A 27,707-nucleotide genomic window follows, 5' to 3' on the forward strand; every position below is an offset into this window, starting at 1 on the left:
CTAACAGCTCATTCCTGAACTGCCTGGGGTGTGCGGCTGTGGCAGTGCCAAAAATAGCTGCTCCCACATCCTGCACACTTCAGGCAGCCGCCAGTGGCTCCTCAGGAGAATGGTAAAGAGAGTAGCCCCGCAATGGGGCAACTCGATTCACAGGCAACCAGAAGGTCGGTGGTGAATCAAGAGCCTCCATGTAGGGTGGTGAGCCCAACACGGACGCTCTGGATCTGGTGGAGCATCATTCCAGCAGTCCCGCCTCCCTCCCTCCCTGCTCCATTCCCCTGGCATGCCTCCTCCCGCCCTCTCTCTGCCTCCTGCCTCCTCTTAACATCTCTTCCCTGCACTCTGTCCACCTCCTCCTCCCTGGAACACCTCCTCCCTGCCTCCCCCCACACCCTCACTTACCTCTCCGCTGCTTGGTGGTCCGCACGAGCGGTGGAGGTTGGGTGTTCGCCCAGTAGTAGACCAGCGCTGGCCAGAGCTGGGATACCACTGGCAATCGCCCAGTGGTAGGGCCTGCAAACGTGTCTTAAGGCACGTTTGCAACTGCATGCCAGCGGTGAGCCGGCACGCCGAGCCCAGGATTGGGCTCCTAATGTAGTGACGGTGGTTTTAACTCTAGCTTAGAAATTGGAGTCCTGTACTACAGTGGTTCCTAAACTCCTGCTGGAACCATGGTGGGAAGTCTTTGTGAGGGAGGGACTATGGCAGTGACATAATCTCCAGGATTGTGCTATTGCCAGGGACATAAGTAGAGGATTACTAACCTACAGCCAGTGTCAGCCTCCGGAAGTGGTTTCACTATTTTTAGTTAATTGGAGGCTTGAAGAGCCTTGTGGAGTTGTCTGCGGGGGGGCCCCCTGCACCCCCTCCCAGAGGTCAGCACTGGCTGACTGATGGTCGTGACCCACCAGTTTGGGTAACACTGCTATACTATGTTCTGGTTTGAAAAGCAGACTTAGCCATAGCTCCCAGGGTGCCCTGCTGAACTGTGGATAGCTATGATTCCTCTTTTGCATTTGGACACGTAAGAGGCAGGAGAGGAAAAATTTTCTTTATCCAGTGTGATTAATCTGTGGAACTCCTTTCCATAGGATATGGTGATAGCATCTGATCTAGATGTTTTTAAAAGGGGATTGGACAGATTTATGGAGGAAAAGTCCATTACAGGTTACAAGCTGTGATGAGTCTGTGCAATCTTCTGGTTTTAGAAGTATACTCCCTCAGAATGCCAGGTGCAATGGCGTGGCAACAGGATGTGGGTCTCTTGTTGTCTTGTGTGCTCCCTAAGGCATCTGTTGGGCCACTGTGAGATACAGGAGGCTGGACTGGATGGGCCTTTGGCCTGATTCAGCAGCGCTCTTATGTTCTTAGGAGTGCATCGTCTCACTTTCTCCTTACTCTGTTGGTTTATATGATCCCTGCCAAACTGTCTTTCAAGCAGCTTGTCTGCCATTATTGGTCTTGTCTTCCTGGAATACCACGTAACGTCCTGCAGAATGTCTAGACTCTATGGTACATAGTTTTGGAAAGAACTGCTTGCAAATCCTTGATTTTGTCTTTCCTTTTTTCATTTTGATTTGTTGATTTAGGCCAGCAGCAGATTCTGGAAGTGATATCATTTTCACAAATGAAGATGACAACAGTAAAAATGCTACCACGGTAAGTTTGAAGCTAGTTTCTACTGACAGTAAGAGGAGGATTCAAACATATATACTATCTGTTTTGCTGGTAGTTTGATGAAAGTGTTAATTGCCTTTAATTTACCTTAATTGTCAGTACAAATTGCCTAACAACACAGGTACGATTGGTAGCAACAGTGGGGAAGGCTGGATTTGATTGCAGATTGCTATAGTGAGAGGTTTGGCCCACCATCCTGAACTGTTCATTCAGAATCGCTCCCTAGGTACATTGAGGTGCTGATCAAGAATCCAGGCAGAATGCAAGAATTCTTGTACAGTAATGATTAATGTCTGGACCATGTGTTGATTTGTGAGTCTGCTTATTTGTACGTGGCTGGAGAACTGTACTGGCTTCTACATCCTGTTTATATTTAATATGATACAGGATGAAGATTGCAATGGAAAGGAGAGTCTTAGTGAAGAGGATGAAAAAGCAGTGATTCAGACTGTGCATTATCTATACATTCAGGTTAGAAATTCAGTGTGGTGTTTTAATAGTGGAGAATTGCACTTTCATTCTCGTACATCATGTGTTTGGTCCTGGATCAGTAATGGGCTTACAGAGCATTGAATTCGGCCTTCAAAGTTGGGAGCTTTTAAGATTTGAGCCCAATCCTATGGGCTCTTGTGCTGGCGGTTCACACATACCGGTGTCTCTCACAAATGTACTGTAAAGCATTTTGCAGTACCCGGAGAGGAGGGAGTGTCAGTGCTGGGTGAAGATGATGCCGTGGAGCCATCAGTGGTGAATATCACCTCCAAGTGGCAGTGTGGCTTTCCAGGGTGGGGAGAGGCATTCCAGGGTGGGAGGAGGGCAGAACTAGGGGAACCAGTCCAGGAAGAGGGTGGGACTGGTGTATCCAATGCCCTGCTTCGGGCTGCAAAACCTGACATGGGGCTGCTCAAGTCTGCCCCAGCAAAATAGCTGGCGCAGACTCAAGTAGCCCTGTTGCGGGGGCTGGGGCTTTATTTAGGGTAAGGGAATTAAAGTTCTTTCCCCAGAGGAGACCTCTAGAAGCTTCCCTAGCCCCGCTGGATACAGCAGTAGCCATTTTTGCACAGCCGTACCCAGCACTGCCAGGGAGGATAGGATTGGGCTGCCCGAGTCATTGATTAAATCCTGAGTGCAAGATTTAAGATTTCAGAGCATGCCCACCTGAATTCACTTGCAGTCTCTATACTGAGAAGGATAAAGTCACAATTTTAAGAAAATATACCTGGTAAATCCCACATTTATTTGGTGAAAAAGATTTTTGGATGAATTTTAGCTAACATTTGTCAAAAGTTGGATAACTGTACTTTTAGAATTCATATAAAGTTGCCTGTTAATAAAAAGGTTAAAATCCAGTATTCTTGTGAAAAAGGTAGTCTACAAACTAGAAGATCTTCACAGCAGCGTTTATAAAAAATATGTTCTGTACTAACCATAATCACTAACTGAATACAGCTTCTCCTTTTGATAACTGTTTCTTCTGAAGATGGAATATTGTGAAAAGAGCACATTACGAGATACCATTGACCAAGGCCTATACCAAGATGCCAATCGCCTTTGGAGGCTTTTCCGGGAAATTTTGGATGGGTTAGCTTATATCCATGAAAAGGTTAGTGGTGTTCATGCCATGTGCCTTTCATTCAAATGACTTGTCAGTTATTCCCATTTTGTTTTTGCCCATGATGCACATACAGGTTGAGACTCATTATTCTCCTAGGTTCAGTTCCAAGCACTCACAGTGGAAGGCAAAAAATGCACTCTAGCAAATCAATTTAAAAAACAAAGTTTCTTTGCTCCAGTGATTGAAAAACAGCCTTACTGACCTTTTGACTCTAAGATAGGAGTCTAAGAAGACAATCCATCAGTCCCTCACTCAGCCCCTTCCTTCACTCAGCCCCTCCCTTCACCATTGCAAAGTGATTACTTTTCTTTCACTTGCTGGGGGGGGAAGGGAGGGGTCGCCTGGAGAGAGAAGGCTTGATGGATTGTCAGCCAGCTGCCCTCTCTCTCTCTCTCTCTCTCATTAAGGAGGCGATTGTTAAAGGACTGTTCAGTTTTTTAAACTGAATTTAAAGGGGTGCATTTCCCCCTTCTCCAGGGATCAGCACGTTCCTTCTCATTTGCAGGGGCCATTCCTGTTGAGTCAAATTCATGTATAAAAAATCTGTGTATAAATAGGCTGGACCTGCATTACTTTTACCTTACCCCTGTTTCAGGTTGCTTAGTGTCATGTGCCCCCCACCCCTCACTTTTATCTTCCGTCATAAATTAGGGAGATTGTGATTGATCTGATGACCAAGTAGAGACTTGAATTCTGGTCTCCCCACTTCTAATCTGCCATTCAGTCCCCTGCTAATCAGTGGCTCCATGTTACCTGTTCTCATATTTGGGAATGATGTACTATTTAATCAACATATATTTTTTGTTAATTACTATAGACTTGGCACATGATTAAAAGTTTGTAAAGTATCAGATGGCAATCAAATTTTGGGCAGTTCATTCTTGTGACACTGTGTGTGTGTGTGTGTGTGTGTGTGTGTGTGTGTGTGTGTGTGTGTGTGTGTGTGTGATGTCTAAATAAAACATGTCAAAAACCCTATGGTTTGTCAAGCAGTTGTGACATTGCTAAGATGATTTATGTTGAAATGTGCATATACAATCAGCTCCATATAGAATTAACAATTATACCTAATTAACACATTTCTGCCCAACCCACAGGTGTACACATTTTATCCCTGTTGCGTATATGCAAAGTTGGGCAAAAATGACTTAAGTTGCTTTCTGCAACATTTTAATGTATTTTGATTAAGTTATAGATATGAGCATCCTTTGATAAATGTCACAGTGAAACTAGTTCTTCTTTATCTTGTTTTGCTTCAAATTTTTCACTTTTCTATCATGCAAAAGAGCCCATTATTCAATTTTCAAATCTTCAGTTCTGTAACTTGAACTACATGTCCATGAAGCACCCCAAGAGTTCAGATTCAGAAATTTGGATTTTTTAGATACCGATTAGATTAGAAAAAAAAAATGCTGTATGATTGGTTTTCTAAATGCTAAATTGAAGTGTTGTTTACTATATAATATGGGTGTGCCTAGCTCTGCTATCTACAGAATACATTTTGCCTGTTCTATTATGATTAAAACTGGGCCAATTTATTGGTTGATGAAATGGTAACTAGTTTGGATGTTTTTCTTTATTAATAGGGCATGATTCACCGAGATTTGAAACCCGTGAACATCTTTTTAGATTCTGATGATCATGTGAAAATTGGTGATTTTGGTTTAGCAACAGATCACCCAGCATATGCAGTATGTATTTTTAAATAAAACAGATCCTAATGTGTGCAATTTAAATTATGTTGAGAATACTGGGGATGATAATTGGAATGAACAATATGGTGAAGTTTCATTTCTGTAGAAGAAATGCTTCCATATTGTTTTGTACCGAACACTGTCACTTAGGGCGCAATCCTAACCCCTTATGTCAGTGCTAACAGTGCTAACCCCTTATTTCCAGCACTGACATAAGGGCAATGCAGCTCTGAGGTAAGGGAGCAAACTTTCCCTTACTTTGAGGAGGCCTCCATGAGTGACACCCAACTGCAGGATGCAGCACACATCTCATAGGCCCAGCTACACCACTGCTAGAATGTACTGACATAAGGGGTTAGGATTGCACCCTTAAGTGGTATTTATTACATTTTTATCTGGCCCTCTTTCTAAGGTGCCAAAGGCTGTGTTCGTGTCCTAGCCACTCACCCACCCCCTTTCATCATCCTTACTGCAATCTTTTAGGGTCAGTTAGGCTGATTGGTATGAAGTCATACAATGAATATTCTGGCTGTGGGAATTTGAACCTGGTAGACATTGTGTCACATGAGTTTTAGAACAAAAAAAAACTTTAAGCCTTGATATTATGAGCTTAATCTGGGATACATATAATCAGATTTATTTGGATTTCTTTTTCAGGCGGACACTAAACAAGGAGAAGAAGTTACAGATTATTGTTTAGCTAAAAGGGATGCTTCTGGTAAGTACAGAGAAAATTATTTCTGATGCCTGGTGATCTAGATATGTGCCTTGAAAAAAGCATTTATCAAGTGTGCCTGTGATGAACCAGTGTCCTTGATGCTGCTGGATCAGTCCTGGACAACACTTGGCCTCGGGTTGGCTGACAGTGATCCCATGACATGATTGGCAGGAAAAGGCTATGTAATGCTAACTTGTGTCATCCTGTCTGAACAAAAAGAAGACTCCTGTAAGTGCTACTGCTTGTGCTGCTTTGTTCTAGAGTTCTAACATTCTGTCTGCTTATCTTGTTATTGACTTGAAGCCTTCCCAAATTCTCCTTTCTTCCTGGACCTCCTTACTTCCAATTTTTCCTTCTGGATAGAAGCTCCTGGATTTAAACATCAGAGAATCTCTTGACTGAGAATCCTGAGCTGCCCAGTGCACCCAGCTTTGACGGTGCCGAGAACGACTGCCCCCTGATCCTGCACGCCTCGGGCTACCACAGGCGGCACTTCGGGATAAGGGAACGTTTGTCCCCTTCTCCCAGGTAAAGGAAGCAGCGCTGCAGCAGGGCTACTCACTTTACCACCGACCAAAAGCTCGGCGGTAAGGTAAAGGCATTCGTGTAGGGCGGCAAGCCCTACATGAACAGACAGGTTCCGGTGGAGTGGAGCTCCACTGGACCCACCTCCCCCTGCCCTCTCTCCGCCCCCCTCCCCGCCCCTGCTTACCGTGCCGTGGCTCGGTGGTCCATGAGACCGCCGAGCAGCGGAGGCTGGGCGCCCTCTCCACACTAGCCCAACACTAGCCCAGAGGTAACTCGCTGGGTTAGCAAGTTGACTCAACGCAGTCAAGCAAGCAGAACATCACTAGTGCAGTTGCACTTTCCTAGTTCTGCACACCCCCCACCACTGTAGTTTTTGTCACCTCCGGAAAAGTCACCTGTGAGGTTCAGGTAACCTCCAGAATGATATAGGATGTGGCATGGGAGACTACAGTGAAGGACTCCATTTAATAATTTTGAATGTGTAATGATTTATTTTTAGCAGAAATATTAGTAATAGTATTTTACTACTAAAAACTAGATGGCATGTGCCAACTTTGAAGAAGCATTCCTCCTCCTCCTCTAACATCCAGGACGGAATGCCTCTACTAAGATGACACCTGATACAACATAGATATGCATCATCAAAAAACAAAAAAAGTAAGCTTTCTGTTCTTCCAGAACTACTGTTTTCTAATGTGCAAATATAATTGATTGACCTATTAGTTGACTCATATGATTGATTGCCTAATATTTGTTTAGCGTGTGACAGCCCTAATCCAGTAAGATGTTTTCTGCCATACTTATTGTTTTGTGGGATGGCAATTAACCTCCAGAATGCCCTGATCTGTTCATATTTTGGTACCTTTCTAGGTCAGTGTTTCTCAACCAGTGGTACAGGTATCACCAGTGGTGTTTGGTGGTACTCGCAGGACCCCTGGATACCTGGCAGCAAGACCAGGAACATGATGCAACAAGCGGTGGTACAAGGCTTGGCAGGCAGAGCTGCAAAGCATGCTTTTCTGTGCTTGAAAAAGCCTCCTGTCCACCCTGAGCGTCTTACTGATGTCACTTCTGATCTCCCAACCCAGTAATAACTTGCGATGATGTCATTGCTAGTTACTTCTGGTGGTGCTTTGAATAAGTGGGCCATGTGAAGTGGAACATTAGAGGACAAACCTTGAGAAACACTTGTAGCTACCTAAACATATCTAGGTTTCTGCACAAGGCCGCCTTCAGTACTGGATATTCTGCTTTCCTGAGAGCCTGAAGCTTTTTTTGTATAAGTTTTTTTTCTTTTTGAAAGTCGTTTTAGTGGACCATGCTACCTTTTCACATTTGGATACTTAGATTTGTATCTTTGCACCTGTGAAAGAAAGCCTTGAGGTACAACCTGATCAGCCTTCGATCTGGATATTGGCCTCTTATTTCAACTTTACTGGCAAAAATTCCTTCTATTGCTTTGTATAATCCTGAAAAGAGACATAGTGCACAGGGTAATCTTCTGCTTCATAGAAGTATATGATAAAACAGCATCTGAACCCTTATCAACATCTGAACCCAACACTAGCAAGAGTGTTATGAGGGATTGTTGTAGAACTGTAATGAAACTAATTTTTAAATAGCTCCTATCTAAATTCTTGAATTCAAAAGGACAGATTGGTTTAATTCTGGCTCTGTTGTGGATAGGAACAAATACAATCTCAACTTTTTGAGATATGCTGTTAGGGAAATAGGAATGGGGTGTCTTAATATTTGGACTATGATTACCAATTAGATATTTAAAACAACACCACAGTCACCCTAACTAAATATCTGATGTTCTAATTTAAAGAAAATACTAGATGGAATTTTCTTTACTTTTATATAGATGTTGTGAAGTAGCTAATAAACTACTAAATTTTTGTCTTTACAGGTAATTTAACAGGAATGGTTGGTACTGCTCTTTATGTGAGCCCAGAAGTCCAAGGGAATACTAAATCTACATACAATCAGGTAATCATCCCTTAGGGAATTGTGTTCCCTTCAAGAAATACATCTGGAATTCATAGCATAGTTTCAGCATTCTCTCTCTCTCTCACTCACACTCAGAGGTGGGAAAGTGGTAGTAACAGAGGGGCGTGTTTTAAAACCACGGAGTGTTTTCCTCGAGTTTGTTTTGTTTGCCTTTCTCGAAGGAAGACCAAGCACCCTCTCTGCTGAATTCCCCCCTCCTTCAGTACTCCCCTTCAGACTGAGATGGTGCAGTCTCTCCGTGCACAAGCAAAACAGCCCAGCAAGCAAGTCGTCTGAGCAATCTGAAGCATTAGATTTAGGCTACAATCCTATCCACAGTTTCCTGGGAGTAAGCTCCACTAATGGGACTTCTGAGTAGACAGGCATAGGACTGGGCCTGTAAGGCTATCCGCACCACACAATCCTATCCACACCTTCCTGAGAGTAAGCCCCATTGACTATAATGAGGCTTACTTCTGACTAGACATGCATTAAACTGGGCTCTTCGAAACACAGCATCCCACCTGCGAAACAAGCGGGGACAACAGGCAACAGGGGAGGTCTGAGTACGGAAGTGGGGACATGGTGAGAGGGGAGGCGATTGAGAACCACTGCCTTAGTTTTCTTCCATCCCCAAGTGTCAGGCTGTAGCGCTATTTGCTTAACTCAGGGGTGTCCAAAGTTTTTCACAGGAGGGCCGCATAATCTCTCTGACACTGTAGGGGGCCAGGAAAAAAAATAATTTACATTTAAAATTTGAATAAATTTACATAAGTTTACATAAATTAATAAATTAAAGATGAACTTATATGAATGAATGAAGGTCTTGCAATAACTCAAGGCCTATAAAAGGCCTTGCACAAAGCAAGGCCAGCCTTTCCTTTGCTGCCACTACTGCATCACAGACGTGAAACAGCAAGCACTCAAGGGAGCCCTCATCCCATAGCTTACGTGAGAAGTCAGTCTACTCACGCTGAGAGCAGTTGTGTCGGGCCAGTGTGGGCTCCACCAAGTCTCTGGAGGGCCAGAGGCTCATTGGAGACCGGGGGCTCCCTGAGGGCTGCATTGGGAGTCCTTGAGGGCTGCAAGTGGCCCCAGGGCTGGGGTTTGGGCACCCCTGGCTTAACTGTATGCAATTTGCATAACTATGAAATTTGTATAAAATCACGTCATTTCCAGTTCTGATTTGGCAACATGTGGATTTTCGCAATTGCAGAGGTTCAGGGAACAAAACCCCCACACATAAAAAGGTTCGACATGTATATGTTTTGGTCTCCAAAATGCATAAAATTTTCAGTGTGCCTTTGCTCTTATAAGTAGTGCATTGTATTGTAGCTGAACAGCTATGTTAGGGGACTAGGCAGCAGCAGAAACTCTTGCATCCTTCACAATTACATTGATTGCTACCTTCAATTTTCTTCTCCTAGAAAGTGGATCTCTTCAGTTTGGGTATCATATTCTTTGAGATGTCCTACCACCCTCTATCAACTGCCTCAGAAAGGATCTTTGTTCTCACTCAGTTAAGGCTTGTATGTATCAAAGCTTCATGTTAGCCTGTCTTTCTGATCTTGTTCAATAACAGAGCTAATCGTAATAAACTAGAAGGCAAAATCTCTTTGCTTCCTTCATGCATAGATTTTTTTATGAATCCACCTTGATTGTGAGACTCTTGCTCAAGCACTGAAAAAGAAAATGCTTTGGTGTGTTATACACATACTAATTAGATCTCCCTAATGACCTTGCCAGAGTTTTAGTAGTCTGCTCTCATAGCACCCCAAGATTGTGGTTAAAGCCCTTAGAGCATAGACATTATTTGACTGTTTTCTTTAATATGTAAACCATAAATATGGTCCAAATATTTGTGGAGAGAAGGGGGACCTGCCTTCCTCAGAGTTTGGTGTAGGGGCAGAGGATGGAGAGTTACTTAGTTTATTGCCCTCTGTTGCTGCTTTTACTTGTAAATACAAGTAGGAGAAGTATTTTCAGTAGGCTTTGCACTTAGTAAATGATAATGCTTAATTAGCCCTCATCTGCAATGTATGGGGTCTACACTGACCATGTGATGATGCCAAAGGGTACAGAAGTAACCAGCCCAGCCTTTAAATGAGTTATTTCAAATACTAAAAACTGACTTTGGATGTGTACAACTTATGTAACTTTATAACTGAACAATAACTGAAAATGTACTTTTCAGCCTTCTGTTGTATTTCCCGAAGACTTTGATGATGTTAAAAATGCAAAACAGGTATTCTTATTTTTGTTTAATAGTAATTGCTGTAATCTGTACTAAAAATTTAGGTCATAATTTTTCTTTTCTTTGTTTCAAACTAATACATACCCCAGCAATTACAAAGTGACATTTGAACAAAGGAAAATGAAATTCAGAAAACGAAAGTAATAAGTTACTGATACTTAAGTATAGTTTTCAATAAATTTTTTTAATGCTAACATGCAGCCTGTAGCATTCACTGGTGTGGCCTTGAACTATTAATTTAGCCTGCATTTTAGATCAGGGGTGACAAACATAAGGCCTACGAGCTGAAAGCAGCCCCCAGAAGCAATTTATCTGGCCCCCATTGTAATTGGGCTCTCCCAGCTTGATAATTGGGCTGTCTCATATCTTGAATCTATGAACAAGATTTGCACATTTTCTCTTCTGCCGTTTGCAGCTAATGAGTTCCTGTGTGAGAACAAAGTGCTTATTTCTGGCCATCGTGTGCTTAATAATGTCACTTCCAGCCCTCAGTAGGCACCGTGCATGCTAATTTTGGCCCTCTGTATGAGACAAGTTTGACATCCCTGTTTTAGATCATATGCTTCTTGTAGTATAGTGATGTCCACATACATTCTTTCCTCTTTTAGTTCGATTAGGAAGATATAGGACCATAAACAAGAAAAAAAAAATCTTTCTTGAATGGATTTAAAATGGGATATTTATATATTGGGTTACTTTTTAGAAATTGGTTATTACCTGGCTGTTGAACCACGATCCTTCCAAACGACCAACTGCTATGGAACTATTAAAAAGTGAACATCTTCCCCCTCCTCAGATGGAGGAGTCTGAACTTCATGAGGTTCTCCATCATACTCTAGCAAATGTGGATGGCAAATCTTATCGGACAATGATGGGCCAGATATTTTCACAACGAATTTCTCCTGCAATAGACTACACCTATGATAGTGATGTCCTCAAGGTTAGTTTTAAGTTTAATATTGTGTCCCCTACAAAAACAACTTCCTAAAATATAGCTGCTGCTGACATCTGGACTCCTATAATTTACCCAATGGTCAGATGCCTTGTCTAACAAGGATACAACCACTTTGACTTAGAACGGCTGTGGATATTAGAGGATGTAACAGTTGAATGCTTTGGTTGATGTTGATATATTCTGTGATTTTTGTGCATTAATCTATGCATATATTAAAAGAAAACTGCATATGAATTAAGCCCTTGCTCCTGATTAAAAGTGCCTCTGAACGCTTACCAATATCATGGTTACACATCACATCTGCTTTCAATAGACAGATCAGATTGTCTGCTTCTTGGATTACTGAGATGAGGACTTGTGCAATGGGACTTTCCCACCCTGCTTCAGGCCCTGAAAATCTATCCTATGCTATGGCTTTATTGATCCACGTCTATGTATGTGAAGGGCTTTAAGGCCCAATCCTGAACATTATGCTCCGGCTCACCACCAGCGCACAGTGTTGCAAACTTGCCGTAAGGTACGCCTGTGACACTTACCGCTGGGCCAGCACAGGTGCTGGCTCAGCGTGAGCCCAACAAATGTTCCCTTTCCCTGAGGAGGCATTGGGAGCTACCAGTGGCTGCCCAACATGCTCAGGTTGCTGCAGCTACCATTTAAGCACCCTGCAGCCCTGAGCACCAGGCAGCTCAGGATGTTTATTTGAAGTATTTGAAATTTATTTGAAGTATTTGAAATTTATAAATGGCAAGTAGTATTCTACCAATATTTGCATTGGTTTGTTCGTCCCTTTTCCACTCTATACCAAAAGCATGGAAAATGCAGTTATCTTACACATAGATACCTTACACATAGATATTTTACACATATCTTACTCCTATGTTACACACAGGAGGCAGTCCATCCTGTTATACACATAGATCAAACATAGAAGCACAAAAGATTTACAAAAGTACTTGGTGCCCCATGTATGTGAAATTTTTGGCATGTTTGGCACTCAGAATGGTTTCTGTGTTGAGTGGAAAGTATATATTCCTTACTTTCTGTGATGCTTCATCTTAGGGCAACTTTTCAGTTCGGACAGCCAAGATTCAACAACATGTTTGTGAGACAATCAGCCGGATCTTTAAAAGGCATGGTGTGTATTTTTATTAAATTTGTTTTAGATATAAAGTGGGAATATCAAGTAGAGTTGTTTACTCTGGGCTATCAATCAGTCTTAAGACTTTGACTTCTGTCAAACAAACTGTTTGAATAATTGAGCAAATTGAATAGTTAATTAAACTATTTGTATTTTGGAAAACTATTCAAACACATTACTCACAAAGGGAGTCACAAAGAGAGTCTGGTCCGACAAGAAGCTGACGGAACATACCAAGATCCAGGTCTACAGAGCTTGCGTCCTGAGTACACTTTGGTACTGCAGCAAGTCGTGGACTCTTTGCTCACAACAGGAGAGGAAACTGAACACTTTCCACATGCGCTGCCTCTGACACATCCTCGGCATCACCTGGCAGGACAAAGTTCCAAACAACACAGTCCTGGAACGCGCTGGAATCACTAGCATGTATGCACTGCTGTAACAGAGACGCCTGCGTTGGCTCGGTCATGTTGTGAGAATGGATGATGGCCGGATCCCAAAGGATCTCCTCTATGGAGAACTCGTGCAAGGAAAGCGCCCTACAGATAGACCATAGCTGCGATACAAGGACATCTGCAAGAGGGATCTGAAGGCCTTAGGAGTGGACCTCAACAAGTGGGAAACCCTGGCCTCTGAGCGTCCCGCTTGGAGGCAGGCTGTGCAGCTTGGCCTTTCCCAGTTTGAAGAGACACTTGGCCAACAGTCTGAGGCTAAGAGGCAAAGAAGGAAGGCCCATAGCCAGGGAGACAGACCAGGGACAGACTGCACTTGCTCCCAGTGTGGAAGGGATTGTCACTCCCGAATCGGCCCTTTTCAGCCACACTAGACGCTGTTCCAGAACCACGATTCAGAGCGCGATACCATAGTCTTTCGAGACTGAAGGTTGCCAACTACTACTACTCAAACACATTGTCCTCTGTGGCTCACTGTTTATCCATAACAGGCCATGATGGGGCTGGCTTGTGCTTACCTAGCATGAATTGCTTGCTGCCAGACTTGCTGGTGCAGATAATGTTTTCTCTTAGGGACACATAACGCATGACACTTTTCTTACATAGGGGAAAAGAGTATGCACTACTTGTCTATTTTGGCACATATTCTAAATTTATGATCTAAAAAGCATAATTTATGAAGAAGTTGATCTATTGAAATAATGTCAGCTGCCAAAGAGCGGTTTCATAATGGTCCATTTTAGGAAAACTTGCACAGGAAAAGTGAATAGTGCTTTCAGAGAATTTTAAAAAGTTATACACATACCCCACATAAACAAATTGGAAACTCCAGTGATTATCAAATAAGCAATGCCTCCCTCTCCTTCACAACTATTACAAGGAGCATTCTGTCCCTTATGGATTCTGACACCCCAGCCACAAATGTATTATTTGAAAAAATAAGATTACAGGTCCAGCCTATTTATACACGGATTTTTTATATACGAATTTCATTTAACACGAATGGCCCCTGCAAATAAGAGAGAATGTGCTGATCCCTGGAGAAGGGAAAAAATGCATCCCTTTAAAATCAGTTTAAAAAACTGAACAGTCCTTTAACAACAGCCTCCTTAATGAGAGAGAGAGAGGGCAGTAGACTAACAATCCATCAGTCCTTGTCTCTCCGGACCCCCTCCCTTCTCCCTTCCCCTTTCCTCTTTCAGTGAAAGAAAGGGATCATTTTGCATTTTGCTGATGGATTGTCTTCTTAATGACTCTTATCTTAGAGTCAAAAGGTTAGCAAGGCTGTTTTTCAATCACTGGAGCAAAGAAACTTTGTTTTTTAAATTGATTTGCTATAGTGCGTTTTTTAAATCAATAATTAGTCTCAACCTGTATATAAACTTACTTAGGCTGCAAACCTATGCCTGCTTTCCTGGGAGTAAGCCTCATTGGAAGAATGGGATTTACTTTATGAATAAACGTGCATAGGAGCACATTGCTAATTTTCTGAAGTTGACTTAAAAAAGATGATTCCCTATTTGTTCTGCAAAGTTAATAGTGTTTCGACCATTTTGAATAGGAGCTATCAAGCTTCATACCCCCCTGCTAATGCCTAAGAATAGAAAACTGTATGAACACAATGAAGCTTCATATTTGATGGATCACAGTGGGATGCTGGTGATGCTTCCTTATGATCTAAGGGTGAGTACTAGTGGGATCTTACAAGACCTTAGTGTTTATGTCCAATCTTCTTTATTAGCTAAGGGTGATTCCAATAGCTGCACTTTGTGATACAGTCTCTACTCAACAGTACCTGCTTGAGATTCATTTAAGGACATTCCTTGTTTGCAGGCATCTACCTTTACCCCAACCTCCATTGAAATCTCTTCCCAAGTAGGAAGCTTACATATATCAGGGAGAAAGTTTCTAATTGTTGCCTAAGGAAGATGATTCACTTGTAAAAGAATAAGATAGTCAACAAGCCATTCTCAGCCTAACATTTTTGTTTAAAATTTGTCAGTATGAAAAACATTGATGTGAGTGAGCAGTCTGTTTGAGAGAAGTGTTTACCAAATTCTGATTTCTGATATCTTGGAGACACTTGGATCAATTTATTCCTTTTTTTTTTCCTCATTCTTTAATATGTATTTAGAAATTGTGGCCAGTGATGTGTAAAAAAAAAAAAAAAAAAAAAAGGTAGAATACATTCACATAGTTAGTAATAATGCCAAGATCTTGCCATCTGTACATTATATTGTTTAGTAAATCTAATTACTATAATTGTAAAGTGATAACCATTGAAAACTTCACAAGGGCTGAAATCGGTTGCTTGTCTTAAATTGGCTATTAATATGTTGGTGAATTATTTAGGTATGTGATTTCTCCTTGATGTAAAGCCACCTGGAAAAATAGGACTATTAGATTGTTTTGATCAGGGACATGCAGTGGATCTGGAGGCAGGTGAGGCAGAACCCCCCACCAGAGTCCTTTGAAAAGTGCTGCCGCCATGTGAGGTGTGCAAGCACTCACAAACCACGCACTTTTCAAAGGACTTTTGTGGGGGGTTCTGCCTCCCCTGCCTCCCCATCCACTGAATGTCCCTGGTTCTGATGTGGTTTTTGCTTTGCCAGTTAGCTGCTTGAGTAAACTTTTTGAAAAAGCATGGAAGTGATTGCTAGAATCTTAACTGTGTGGTGGAACACTTCATTTTCTATCTTTTATGAAGATGTATGTTAATTCAAAATTCACTTTTAAAAGATTTCAAACATCGTTTTTATTTTTCCTTTCTAATATGCACCCTACTATTTATCCTTTATATTTTCAGATTCCGTTTGCAAGATTTGTAGCTAGAAACAATATAACAAACTTGAAAAGGTAAGGAAGTAGTCCAAAAATTGTTTTATTCTTTCTCAGAATTGGATGACTAGCCATTGCGTATGTACATTTTATAGTTGTTGTTTTTTTAAATAAAGCATATATGTGTCTGCTGAGGGAAGGGTATAGTTCACAGGCAGAGCACATTGGGATCCCTGCTTCAATCTCTGACAATTCCAGTTACAAAGGAATCTTGAGAAACCTGGGAGAGTAGAGCTGTGCACAGACACAATGTGGACAGAAGGAACAATGACCAACTTGCAGAGACAGCTTTGTATGCAGTGGTTTCACTAGGGTTTGTGTCATCCGGGGCGGGAGGCCAGCACATCACCCCCATGATGGACCTTCTCCCATGCAGTGGGCGGTGCAGTGCCAAAGGCGGTGGGTGTAGTGATGTACCGTTGCCCTGCCCCACTGAATTTTTGACTGTAACTTTTGATAGAATAGAAGTATTTCAACTCGGTTTGTTTCATTGCATTCTGTATGAAATTCCGCATTGAATGAATTATAACATGATGGTATTATTTGAAAATGCCAAGATTTAAAAAATTTTGGCCAGTAGTGGTGTTGCCTCCCCCAAGTGCGTCTCCTGGTGTGGCGTCTCCAGTAGCAACGCCACTGTTTGTATATCCTATGTTTGTCGTTTCCTCCTCTAGGTATTGCATTGAGCGGGTTTTCAGGCCTCGAAAATTGGATCGCTGTCATCCAAGAGAGCTCTTAGAGTGTGCATTTGACATCATCACTCCTGCCAGCAACAGCTTTTTACCAATTGCAGAAACAATCTACACAATTTATGAAATAATACAAGAATTTCCTGTGCTGCAGGTATGTATTATTTATTACTTATTTTTCACATTTTTATACCACCCTTCCTCCAAAGAGCTCAGGGTGATGAACGTGGTTCTCTCTCTCCTTTTGTCCTCACAACAACCCTGTGAGGTTGAGAGATAATGACTGGCAGAACTAATTTCACAGTACTTTAGATCCTGGTCACTGTTCTCAAGATGTATAAAGCTATACAGCAGATTGAACTATGGCTTCCCCAAGTTTAAGTTACAACCCAATCGTATTGGGCTGTTACAGTGACAAGTCTAGTGTCCTGCCAATATAAGTCCTGGTGCAGCACTGCAAGTCACACTGCTGTTTTGTGATTTGGGGTCACCAGCACAAATGACTGAAGGTTCTGTGCTCATGCCAGCAACTCCTGCTTGCCCAACCAGAGGGGATAAGGTGACAGAGGCAGCAGTTTAGGTGGAGGATCAGGGTGGGGAGATGACCAAACCAGGAGTAGTTTGGGAGCAGGAGGGGGAGGATCTCAGTGGCAGCAGTGCATGTCAAGATCCTATCTTCCCTTCCCTGCCTGGACCTGCCCTCAGGAGTCTCTTCCAGCTTATGGCAGTGAAAGAGCTGGCATAGGTCTGAGGAGATATATTGGAGGCCAAGTGGCCTACAGAGAGGTAAGTAAAAAAGTTTTTTACTTACCTCTTCCGGGCCATCTCTTTGCCCCCCTCCCTCACCTTAGTATACTGTATGAGCTCTGTTGGTGGTGCTACATACTCTAGGCTGGCAGGGGATAGGATTGAGCAGTTGGAACTGCTATACCGAGCACAGTGGCATGTGTTAGGAGAGGTAAATATTAGAAAAGTGATTATTGGAGGTTGAAACCTGAAGTTGTTTGTCATTAAAAAAAAAAAAGGGAATGGATATAATATCTATTCTCTTCTTTCAGGAAAAAAACTACTGTATTTTCTTGAATCACACGGCCTTGTTGAAAGCTATCCTTCTGCATTGTGGGATCCCAGAAGATAAACTCAATCAAGTTTACATCATTCTGTATGATGCTGTGGTAAGGCATTCATTTTTCAGTACTCCATAAAACTGCTTTGCTGGTTGCAGAAAAGAGAGATGAAGTCAGGACTGTTTTGCATTTTTAAAAGGATAATAAAAAGAAGAGTAACTGTTCACCGGATCTATAAAGGGAAGATAAAAAAATACTAGATATTATATTTTAATGCTCCAAATTTTAATTAAAACAACAACAATAATACAGACTGTGACATCCTCTTATTTCCAATTACTTTGTTGCAGACTGAAAAGCTAACTAAACGCGAAGTGGAAGCTAAGTTCTACAATATCCCTTTGTCATCAGACAGTGTAAGTACTAATGCTACCTTATTGGTTATGTCCCAAACTGTGTCAAATCTGTATTGCTTTCATAGATGACACCATGGGGTTCAACAGCAGGCAAATACTCCCCTGAAAAATTTAGTTGCCCTTTCTTGCATCTTTTTCCCCTTCACCAATTAACAAGCAGCACACAACAGTATTCATGACCAGTGGCATAGCGAGATGGGATACAAAGCACTAAGTTTTGCAGGGAGCCTCACTGCAGCGTGCAAGCGGACCCTCCCCTTCGGAGCCATTCCACCCGGAATGCTTTAGTGCTTTGCATCCCTTCTAGCTACACCACTGTTCATGACACTACTATCTGATCATAGCTAGAATTAACCCTTGGTCACTTGACCAAACAATTCTTTCTTAGTGTTGACCACTTGATAAAATTAAGCCAAGGCCTTGCATACTGACTTAACCTCGTAAATACACTTTTTCCCTAACAGTATGTGTGTGCACAAGAGCATGTCCGTGAGAATTTCTGGTACTCCACACATAAACCATTATTCTTCCATTGGGTTCTGTTACATTTTAGAGAATAAAGGGACAGCAGTTGCTGCTACTGCTGCTGCTTTCTTTGCAACTTTTACCACTTTCGCCTTGTCTGTTGTATGCCTTTTACACAAGCATAGTCCCTTTTTTTTTGAACTTCCTTTAACTGTGTTTGAAAGGGCGGATGTAAGAGAGACACTTACACAGGATGTGTAGAAGAGAAATTTGAACAACTTTGTTGATGCACTATGGTGTCCTGTTCAGAGGTTGATCCTATTATTATTTCCCCTGGGGGCTGGGGATAAGAATAGGCCCTCAGTTTGGCTGTACTTGTCGTAAGAGGCGACTAAACAGCCACCGGGTAGATGGGGCTCGTCAGCCTGGGAAGGCAGCTCATCTGAGAGAAGGAAAACTCTGATCCCAAACCTCCACTGCTTTGTGGCTACATCCAGTTAAGGAAAAGGCTTCAGGAGTCAACTTCGAGGCAAAATCAGGAGCCGGAGTCCCTGAGGCAGTTCATGGCTGAATACAGTCACGTTCTGGCAACTCCTGCGACGCCGCTGGAACCAACCGTATTGGCTTCTGCCTTTCCATTGGACCATTTCAGTGACGTGGAGAGGGGGGATTTGCTGCATGGGTAACAGCCTATCCTCCATACCTACTTTACCCAGGCTTCGCATACTGGAGAGGACACTGTTCCAGAGCCACCATTCAGAGCGCGATACCATAGTCTTCCGAGACTAAAGGATGCCTATTATTATTATTATTATTATTATTAGTAGTAGTAGTAGTAGTAGTGGTGGTAGTGGTAGTAGTAGTATTAACATTATTTATATACCGCTTTTCAACAAAAAGTTCACAAAGCGGTTTACAGAGAAAAATCAAACAACTAATGGCTCCCTGTCCCAAAAGGGCTCACAATCTAAAAAGATGCAAAAGAATCTAATCACTCTTATCACTCCCAGATTAGTAATTGGAACTGAGCCATCATTATCAGTGAAGGAAATGGGGGTGGGGGAGAGAGCAAGGCCCTTTGCATAGGCCTGCCTTGTCCAGCTGTCACCTGGCCACTTCCCTCTCATTCCATCAGAAGCTAGCCGCTCTGCAATAGAGGGGAAAAAACCCAGCAAATTCCTTTCAGAGTCCTGCATTGACCTGTTTTTGTTAGTTACCTTGAGTTTTTCCTATTGAAAAATATCAGATAACAATAAAATGAACTTTGCTACTGTGCTACATTTGCTACTAAAATGCCAGTCTTGCTACTGTGCTTTTCGCTCTCTAGTTCAAATCGGCAGCTTGTAGCTCTTTATACGTGGGTCATATATCTTTCTCTTCTTTTTCAGCTTGCTGAACTTTACAAATTTATTGAGCAAAAAGGGGAATTGCAAGACCTTGCTGCATTGCTGAATACATTATCAAAGCAAAAGACAGGGGTCGCTCAGTTAGCAAAATTCGGCATGAAAGAGTTAGAGGAAGCCATGGGTCTGTTAAAGAAACTTGGCATAAAATTTCAGGTTTGTAAGAGTTTTTAAGCAAAATGAAACTAAATTATATGTCACTGCATTGGAGTCAGACCACTGACTAACTATAGAACAAGATCTTCAACTTTAAATGTCATATAGAAAGCATGAACTGTAGCTAAGAGTTTATCGGTGTGCAACATTTACAGTTTTGCAATACATAATATCGGGTTTTTTCAGCTTTTACTGCACAGAGATATTGGGAGAGTTAGAAGTGACCAACCAGGGTCAATTTCAGTTGGTGTTGTACATTCATGTAGAGGATAAGCTAGTGAGAAGCAGGAGACTTGTGGGCCATGCCTACCTAGGGTGGTGAAAAGCCAGCTAGGTGCTGGTAGATAATTTGGGATTTTGGCTGTCACTTTCCATGAAAGGAGGCTGCCTGATTACCATAAACTGGCAGATTGGCTCCGGTTCCAAACCATGAAATCTTGGTGCAGGGGGGCCCTGGATCCGTGAATTCTGTATCTGCGGTTTCAGTTAATCACAGATTGGGCCCACAGTGCCCTTTAGGCAGATTGTCAAAAGTGAATCCAGTGCTAAAAAGTTTGAGAACTACTGGTCTAACCCAGGGGTGTCCAAAGTTTTTGGCAGGAGGGCCACATCATCTCTCTGACACTGTGTCGGGGGCCGGAGAACAAAAGAATTAATTTACATTTAAAATTTGAGTAAATTTACATAAGTTTACATAAATTAATATACTAGAGGTGGAACTTATACGAATGAATGAAGGTTTTGCAATAGCTCAAGGCCTATATAAGTCCTTGCACAAAGCAAGGCTGGCCTTTTCTTTGCTGCAGCTACTGCATCACAGATGTGAAACAGCAAGCAGTGGAGGGAGCCCTCATCGCACAATTAATACAGGAGGTCAAACAGTCACCCTCATTCTGAGAGCAGTTGCATTGGGCCAGTGCGGGCTCCAGCAAATTTCCAGAGGGCCAGAGGCTCATTGGAGACTGGGATGTCCCTGAGGGCCGCATTGGGAGTCCTCGAGGGCCGCAAGTGGCCCCAGGGCCGGGGTTTGGGCACCCCTGGTCTAACCTATAAAGTACATAATGGATCCAGGTAACTTTATCCTTTTTTGTTTACATTGTACATTGGACAGGAATGAAGTTTTCCCACTTTAGATCTTTTTTTTTTTGTGTGTGTGTGTGTGTGTGTGTGTGTGTGTGTGTGTTTCTCACATATTTCTGTGCTAAACATGGCCACTGAATATGAAAATAAAACAAGTTATGCACGTTCTGTTTTTTAAAGGTATCCATAAACTTGGGACTGGTTTATAAAATACAGCAACACAATGGAATTATATTTCAGTATATTGCGTACATTAAACGTAGACAAAGAACAGTGACTGAAATTCTCGCTGCTGGTGGTAGATATGATCATCTGGTGAGAGATTTTAATGCATTTATTCTCCCCTGTTACTCCTGAGGAAGTTTGGGAATTGATAGTACAAAGTCTGAGAAAACACCAAACCTGGACATGTTACCTTATGATGCCCTGAAAATTGCTCCTGATTGGTGGGCTCCAGTACTAGCAACCCTATTTACAATGATTGATAGGTTTGGTATGATGCCAGAGGCACTGTTCCTGGAGCAAATTGGCTTCCTTAAGGGTGCATCTACTGTAGACCATTGTATGGTTTTAGCCCATCTGGTAAAGAAATATGCCAAGAAGTTAAATCTAAAACTCTACATGGCATTTCTGGATTTAAAGGGCGCTTTTGACTCAAAAGCTTTTGACTTTTTGACTCAGGGAAATACTGTGGGAGAAATTAACCAGGCTCAACATCAGTCCAAAGTTGCTCTTTTTAATCAAAAAAACTTAACTCTGGTACCGTGTGTGCATTGTTCATCTTCTGGGAAGCTGACTCCCAAAATCCCTGTGGAAAAAGGAGTGAAGCAGGGCTGCATTTTGGCACCCTCCTTGTTCACCCTGTTCCTCAATGACCTGGCCCCTTTCCTCTCCAGGTTAATGGCCACTTGCCAAAAGTGGGCTCAATGTATGTACCTCTGCTGCTGTCTGTAGATGGTGCAGTTTTTATTTCTTGCTCCTGAGTAGGCCTGACATGACTTTGTTGAACAGGTATCATGACTATCTAACTACGAACAGATTTGAACTAAATTTTAGGAAGGCTAAGATCTTGGTGTTCTCCAAAACGTGGCGATCACATATATGGACTATAAAGGAAGGAAAATTTGACCAGGTTAAAAGTTTCAAATATCTTGAGGTGAATTTCTAATAAAATCTCCTATGGAGTGTCCATTGGAAACTAGTAACTTAGCTAATTACACTTCTCAGTCTATCATCCATTTCAATCTATCATCAACTTTTTAAGCAAGCTGATTGTTTCATCTTGGCTGTGCTTTAGGTGTTTAATGCCAAGGTAACACCACAGCTTTTGTATGGAATTCCAGTACAGATAGGATCAATTAATCATACTCTGGAATGCCTCCAAACTTGATTCTTCAGGACAAATATGTGCCTGCCTAGGTGTGACCCTCATTCAGCCATCTGCTTAGAGCTAGGGCAGTCATTGCTGGAAACTAGAGCATGGCTGTGAATCAGTGGCATAGCTAGAGGGGGTGCAAAGCACTAAGCTTTGCAGGGAGCCTCACTGCAGCCTGTAAGCGGCTCACCCCCTTTGCAACCATTCTGGGGGGAGCAAAATGAATGCGAATGCCAGAGAAGACTCAGAGAAAAAGCGAATTCCTCTGTTTTGTGCCCACCACCCAGAATGGTTCCAAAGGGGGGGCGCTTGCATGCTGTGGTGAGGCTCCCTGCAAGACTTAGTGCTTTGCACCCCCTATAGCTATGCCACTGCTGCTTATGTTTAAATACTGGCTGCATGTCCTTTTTCACTGAAGTAGCTTTCTACAACTTATGCTTTCTGAATCGCATTCTCCCAAATGGATAAATCTAGTCTGGGAGAAAATAGAAGCCATGGGCTTCTCTTTTGACTTATTGTCCATGTCTCCAGAGGTGGTACTTCTTAGGAAGCTTAAGCAGAGAATTTTGGGCATTGAATTCCAAACCTTACACCATTTGGCCTCTAGGGTATGTTCCCCCATAAATCTTCATATCCTGCTTCACCTGCTTCATATTATAGGCAGGTGGCACCTTATTTGCTCTTTCTCACCAATCCAAAGTGTTGCACTATCACTCAAGCAGATTTAATGTTATTCTGTCTGAAGTTACATTGGGAAGATACCATATGGTCCCCTATTCAGACCGTTGCTGCCCCTGTAGTTTGACATTGATCGAGTCCCTGACTCATATATTCTTTTATTGTCCAATCCGTGTGGATATGCATGCTATCCACTTAAAGCCTATCCTAGTGAACAAGACCAGTCTTACAGGTCCAGTGAAACATAAATATTTACTTAATAATAGTCCAGTGGAAGTGATGGTGGGAGTTGTGAACTTTCTGATGGCAGCTGAAATGACGTACAACAATAGACATCTATATACAATCTATATATGAATTTTAATTTTCTTTCCATTGGTTTGTTTATTGGAGCTGATAACTTATGCCAGTAAAGATCATTGAATTGAATAGGAGTGTATCTGTGTTTGAAATTTTTATAGTGTAATTCTACTTCTTGTCTCCTCAGATTCCACAGTTCAGAGGCCCACAAGCAGTTGGCCCAGTTCCTTCAGCAGTTGGAGTCAGCATAGCTATAGATAAAATAAGTTCGGCAGTCCTGAATATGGAAGAGCCTGTATGTCTGTGTTTCTATTTGTCATTCTGTCAAACCCTCTGAATAAAGAATGTAGTCTTTGTTGAAGTGTAGATCTCTCTCAGACAGAACTACAGCCCTTGCTTGCTGAGTCTAGAGTATGGCAGAGTTGTGGGGCGCCACTGTAGGTTCATTTTGCACTTTCATATTAAAAAATTTGATACACTTTCAAAAAGATAGCAAAGCGTTAATAATTAATTATATCTTTTTTATATGGCTGTAATAGGTGTTGTACAAGTAATGGTAGACTACAACATATGGCTGTTGCAAACTGCATACAATAGAATGTACAAACATGATTCAGAAAAAAATAGCCTATAAGTTTTGCTTCAAACAATTCTGAGTTCTCAAATGGTGGTTTAGGGTCTTTTTTCCCCTTGTAAAAAAACTTATTTTCTGCACACATTGTTCATACTGCCCAATGATATGAACCATTGACATGAACAGGTGTATAGCAGCCAGGAGTTCCCTAAATTTATTCATTGGCATTCAGGTTTTAAAAATTTCAGAAACATTGGTGGGAAATTTGCCAAAGAATTCAACTTTTAGCTCCTGCTCCCCTTTTTTTCCTTCCAGATTACAGTGAGCTCCTGTGACCTGTTAGTTGTGAGTGTTGGCCAGATGTCTGTGGCAAGAGCCATCAATATTTTTCAGAAGCTCTGGGCTGCAGGAATTGCAGCTGAAATCATGCATGATTGGTCCCAGGTAAGTTGCTTTTGAGTTGTAGTCAAGTTAACCCAAAATGAATTCATGAGTTTCTGTCTCTGAACCTCAGGATGAGAATCAGACAGGGCTAGGCCTACCTTTACAAAAGGTGAGATACCTCATATCAAGTGTCAGGTCTAGAGGGGGTGAGATTATTGCCAGAAACATGGTTCCATTATGGAGACCGATGATATAACACTGATTCATGGGGCCTTCCCTGGTCAGTTTAAACATATAGACAATACCTTAACATCTTTGTACTGTTAAGGTAGCTTCCCATAACTGTTCATTATTAAAGCAATAAGATGTGATCTCATCATGCTGACTTCAATGGACTGACTGCAGTCTTATGCAAACCTAGAAGTCCCATTGAATTAAATGACATTCTTCTAAGTAGACATGTGCAGGCTTGGGCTGCAAGACTTGTACTTTTAAAAGAGCTGATATTTTAACAAATTGGGTGAAGAATAGCCTTCCATAAACACAAGTCTGAAAAACTCACTGGTTTTATCATGTATGACTTGCTGTTCTTAATGTTCGACCAAAGAAAGTATCAGTAACTTACCAGGTACATAAAACTCAATGTATTGATGAATTCTATTCTTACATGCCATTCTTCCAAGGAGCTCAGGGTGGGACAGCCATACCTGCCTCTCCCCAGTCCACTCTTAACCACTACAACACACTAGCTCTGTGTCTCTCTTTCCAGTCTCATTTGAGATGAGGTTAATTTTCAGTGATATGATAGTAGTATTTGCTTGTGTAATTTGTCATCTGTTCAGTCCCAGGAAGAGCTACAGGAATATTGCAGACGTTTTGGGATCCCTTATGTAGCCCTCATCTCTGATAAAGAAGGAAATCATGTCAAGGTAATATTTTGGGTTATTTCACTATTTTCTGTATTGTATTGATTCTAACCACAATGCTGCTCCATGCAACAGGGGTTTCTCACCCCACTTCTTGCCCTTTGCAGCTCCCTTTGCTGTCCCGCAAAGCAACTCCAGGAAATCACAGCTCCCTCCATAATAATATAGTATGTTCAGGGATTGGAAAACCCAGCATGGCTTGAGTCCAGTTGCCAAGTCAGCACCTCCCACAACTTGACACGAAAAAGAGCCATAACAGGGGCACTTTCCAAGTTGCCGAGTCACCTCTTAGTGACTCTAATGGGGCGAGTTGAGTCGCCCCCACCTTTAAAAAGTGGGAAAAAAGGGCTGCTGCCGGGCAGTGTGTGTGTGTCAGAGTTCTCTTTACAGATGGGTGGGGACACCAGGGGAGTGAGTAAAGAGGGCAGGAGGGCTGGGAGAGATGGCAAGAGAGCCAGAACAGAAGCAACAAGAGGAAGGAGGGTTATGAGCAGCAGCTGCAATGCTTACCAGGATGTCCTGATCCTTGCAGCACTACTCAGAAGTAGTCCCTCTTCAGCCAGTCGCTCAATGAGGGTCCCTCTCCCAAGTAACAAAAGAGCCATGCCGTGCAAAGCATGATTGCTCCCCTGCCTCCTCTCTCTCCCTGGGCTGAATTGCCCACTTTAAAAAGCCAACTGTGGGGAAAACGGGGCTGCTGCCAGGTTGTTTGTGTGTGCCTGTGTTCTCTTTACTTACTCCTCTGCTGCCCCCTTCCACCTGTAAACGGGGTGGGAAGGACTGAGTGAGAGTCAGGACAGAAGTGACAAGAGGGAGGAGGGTCACAAGCAGCAACTAGGAGGCTTACCAGGACAACCCAATCCTTGGCAACCCTACTTGGAAGCAGCCCCATTTGTGCCAGCCATTCAATGAGGGTTGCCCCTCCTCTTCTCTTCCTCCTGCCCTCCCTCAGCCAATGGAAATATGAGAGTACCCATCATTTATCCAATGATCATCTGTTCTTCCTTCCTATCGGAGATGGGAAAAGAGAACCCAGTTTCACCTCCCCTTCCTGTTCGCATTAACCCTTTCCTGTCACCCGGCTGTAACTCCTTGCTGCTTGCCAGTGAGAATGCTTGCCCCACGAGGTTTTTCACATGACGAAAATAGTAAGCAAGCACCCCCAGACACAAGCAGATCCGAGTTGGCACACGTGGGGATGAGTGCCAAGTCAGGCACCCCTGTCTTCTTCAGAGTCTTCCATTCGTGCGACTCACGAGTCACTGAGTCAGCAAAAATCACACGTTTTCGCAACTTGAGTCCGAGTCACCTGATTCAAGTTCCCAACACTGAGTATGTCAGTGGGAGGAGAGAATTGGTAGAAATCAGATGAAGCCTTGAACAATGAACTGTCTAGATCTAAGCTGCCTTGCATGCTTTTTTGTTTAAAAGATTCTGCCTTCCCCTCTTGTGTACTGGAGTCTTCATTGAAGCAATGTTCAGTTTTGCTTTTAAAAAGGGGGTAAACAGCAGCAAGGCAGTAGTCTCTCTTCTAGCCATGCATTAAATACAGAGGACTAATTGCATTATTTATGCTGGAAAAAGGATTTGAGGGAATATCATGCAAATACAGTCATGGCTCATTTTGATTCCATACTTGAAAGTTTTCTTAAAGTGAGTCAGACCGTTGGTTCATCTAAGTTAGTACTGTCCCCACTGACTGACTACAGTACTCCAGCGATGGGTCTTTTCCCGGCCCTGCCTGGAGGTGCCAGGGATTGAACTGGGAATTTTTTGCATGCAAAGCAAGTGCTCTGCTATTGAGTTGCAACACCTACCCTCCCTGTGGCCTATTTTAAAAGGCCCTATAAATTAAGAAGTTGCTTGTTTTGCACTCAAAAATCCAAAACCAAGTTTCTCACCCAGCAGCTTGATAGTATTCATGGCATCTGGTTGTTTTTCTTTTTTAAATGATTTGTCTATTGTAACTTGCAACTGTCTGTCTTTCAACAACCCTTTATTTTATTCCAACTCTTTTTACTTCTTTTTTTTTTTTTAGTTTTAATAACATAAAGATCATTTCAACAGTTAATTTGATTTTTGCAGGTGAAATCATTTGAGAAGGAAAGGCAGACAGATAAAAGGATTTTGGAATCTGATTTAGTAGATCACGTGGCTCAGAAACTAAGGAACAAAGTCTGTGATGAAAGAAGTAACAGGTAGTTGTGTGTATGACAACTTTGGAGTGAATTGGAAAAGGGGAATGGGATGCTGAGCGCATTTTTGAGGAATGCAACTTTTCAAAAAAAAAATTTCCTTCAATTGACCAACTTAAGTAGTTTCTACAAGTTGGG

At 42.3% G+C, this 27,707-nt stretch overlaps 1 protein-coding gene across 5 annotated transcripts in view; it reads left to right on the forward strand.

Annotated features, from left to right (window-relative positions):
• Positions 1-27,707, forward strand: part of EIF2AK4 (eukaryotic translation initiation factor 2 alpha kinase 4) — a 62,439-nt gene that overhangs the window by 27,355 nt on the left and 7,377 nt on the right. For 3 of the 5 annotated variants that reach the window (XM_066630650.1, XM_066630672.1, XM_066630678.1), the window contains 21 exons: positions 1,590-1,659; positions 2,065-2,148; positions 3,158-3,280; positions 4,879-4,983; positions 5,644-5,704; positions 8,145-8,224; positions 9,652-9,753; positions 10,419-10,469; positions 11,182-11,418; positions 12,493-12,568; positions 14,585-14,706; positions 15,830-15,879; positions 16,536-16,704; positions 17,609-17,725; positions 17,968-18,033; positions 19,887-20,057; positions 21,318-21,452; positions 23,678-23,785; positions 24,380-24,508; positions 25,291-25,377; positions 27,460-27,572. In XM_066630650.1, the coding sequence (XP_066486747.1) occupies positions 1,590-1,659; positions 2,065-2,148; positions 3,158-3,280; positions 4,879-4,983; positions 5,644-5,704; positions 8,145-8,224; positions 9,652-9,753; positions 10,419-10,469; positions 11,182-11,418; positions 12,493-12,568; positions 14,585-14,706; positions 15,830-15,879; positions 16,536-16,704; positions 17,609-17,725; positions 17,968-18,033; positions 19,887-20,057; positions 21,318-21,452; positions 23,678-23,785; positions 24,380-24,508; positions 25,291-25,377; positions 27,460-27,572 (2,256 nt within the window). The remainder of the gene's footprint in view (positions 1-1,589; positions 1,660-2,064; positions 2,149-3,157; positions 3,281-4,878; positions 4,984-5,643; positions 5,705-8,144; positions 8,225-9,651; positions 9,754-10,418; positions 10,470-11,181; positions 11,419-12,492; positions 12,569-14,584; positions 14,707-15,829; positions 15,880-16,535; positions 16,705-17,608; positions 17,726-17,967; positions 18,034-19,886; positions 20,058-21,317; positions 21,453-23,677; positions 23,786-24,379; positions 24,509-25,290; positions 25,378-27,459; positions 27,573-27,707) is intronic. The other 2 variants (XM_066630657.1, XM_066630664.1) reach the window with 2 other exon arrangements.

This window comes from Tiliqua scincoides, chromosome 1, assembly GCF_035046505.1.
Source record: "Tiliqua scincoides isolate rTilSci1 chromosome 1, rTilSci1.hap2, whole genome shotgun sequence".
In the NCBI taxonomy this organism is placed as follows: domain Eukaryota; kingdom Metazoa; phylum Chordata; class Lepidosauria; order Squamata; family Scincidae; genus Tiliqua; species Tiliqua scincoides.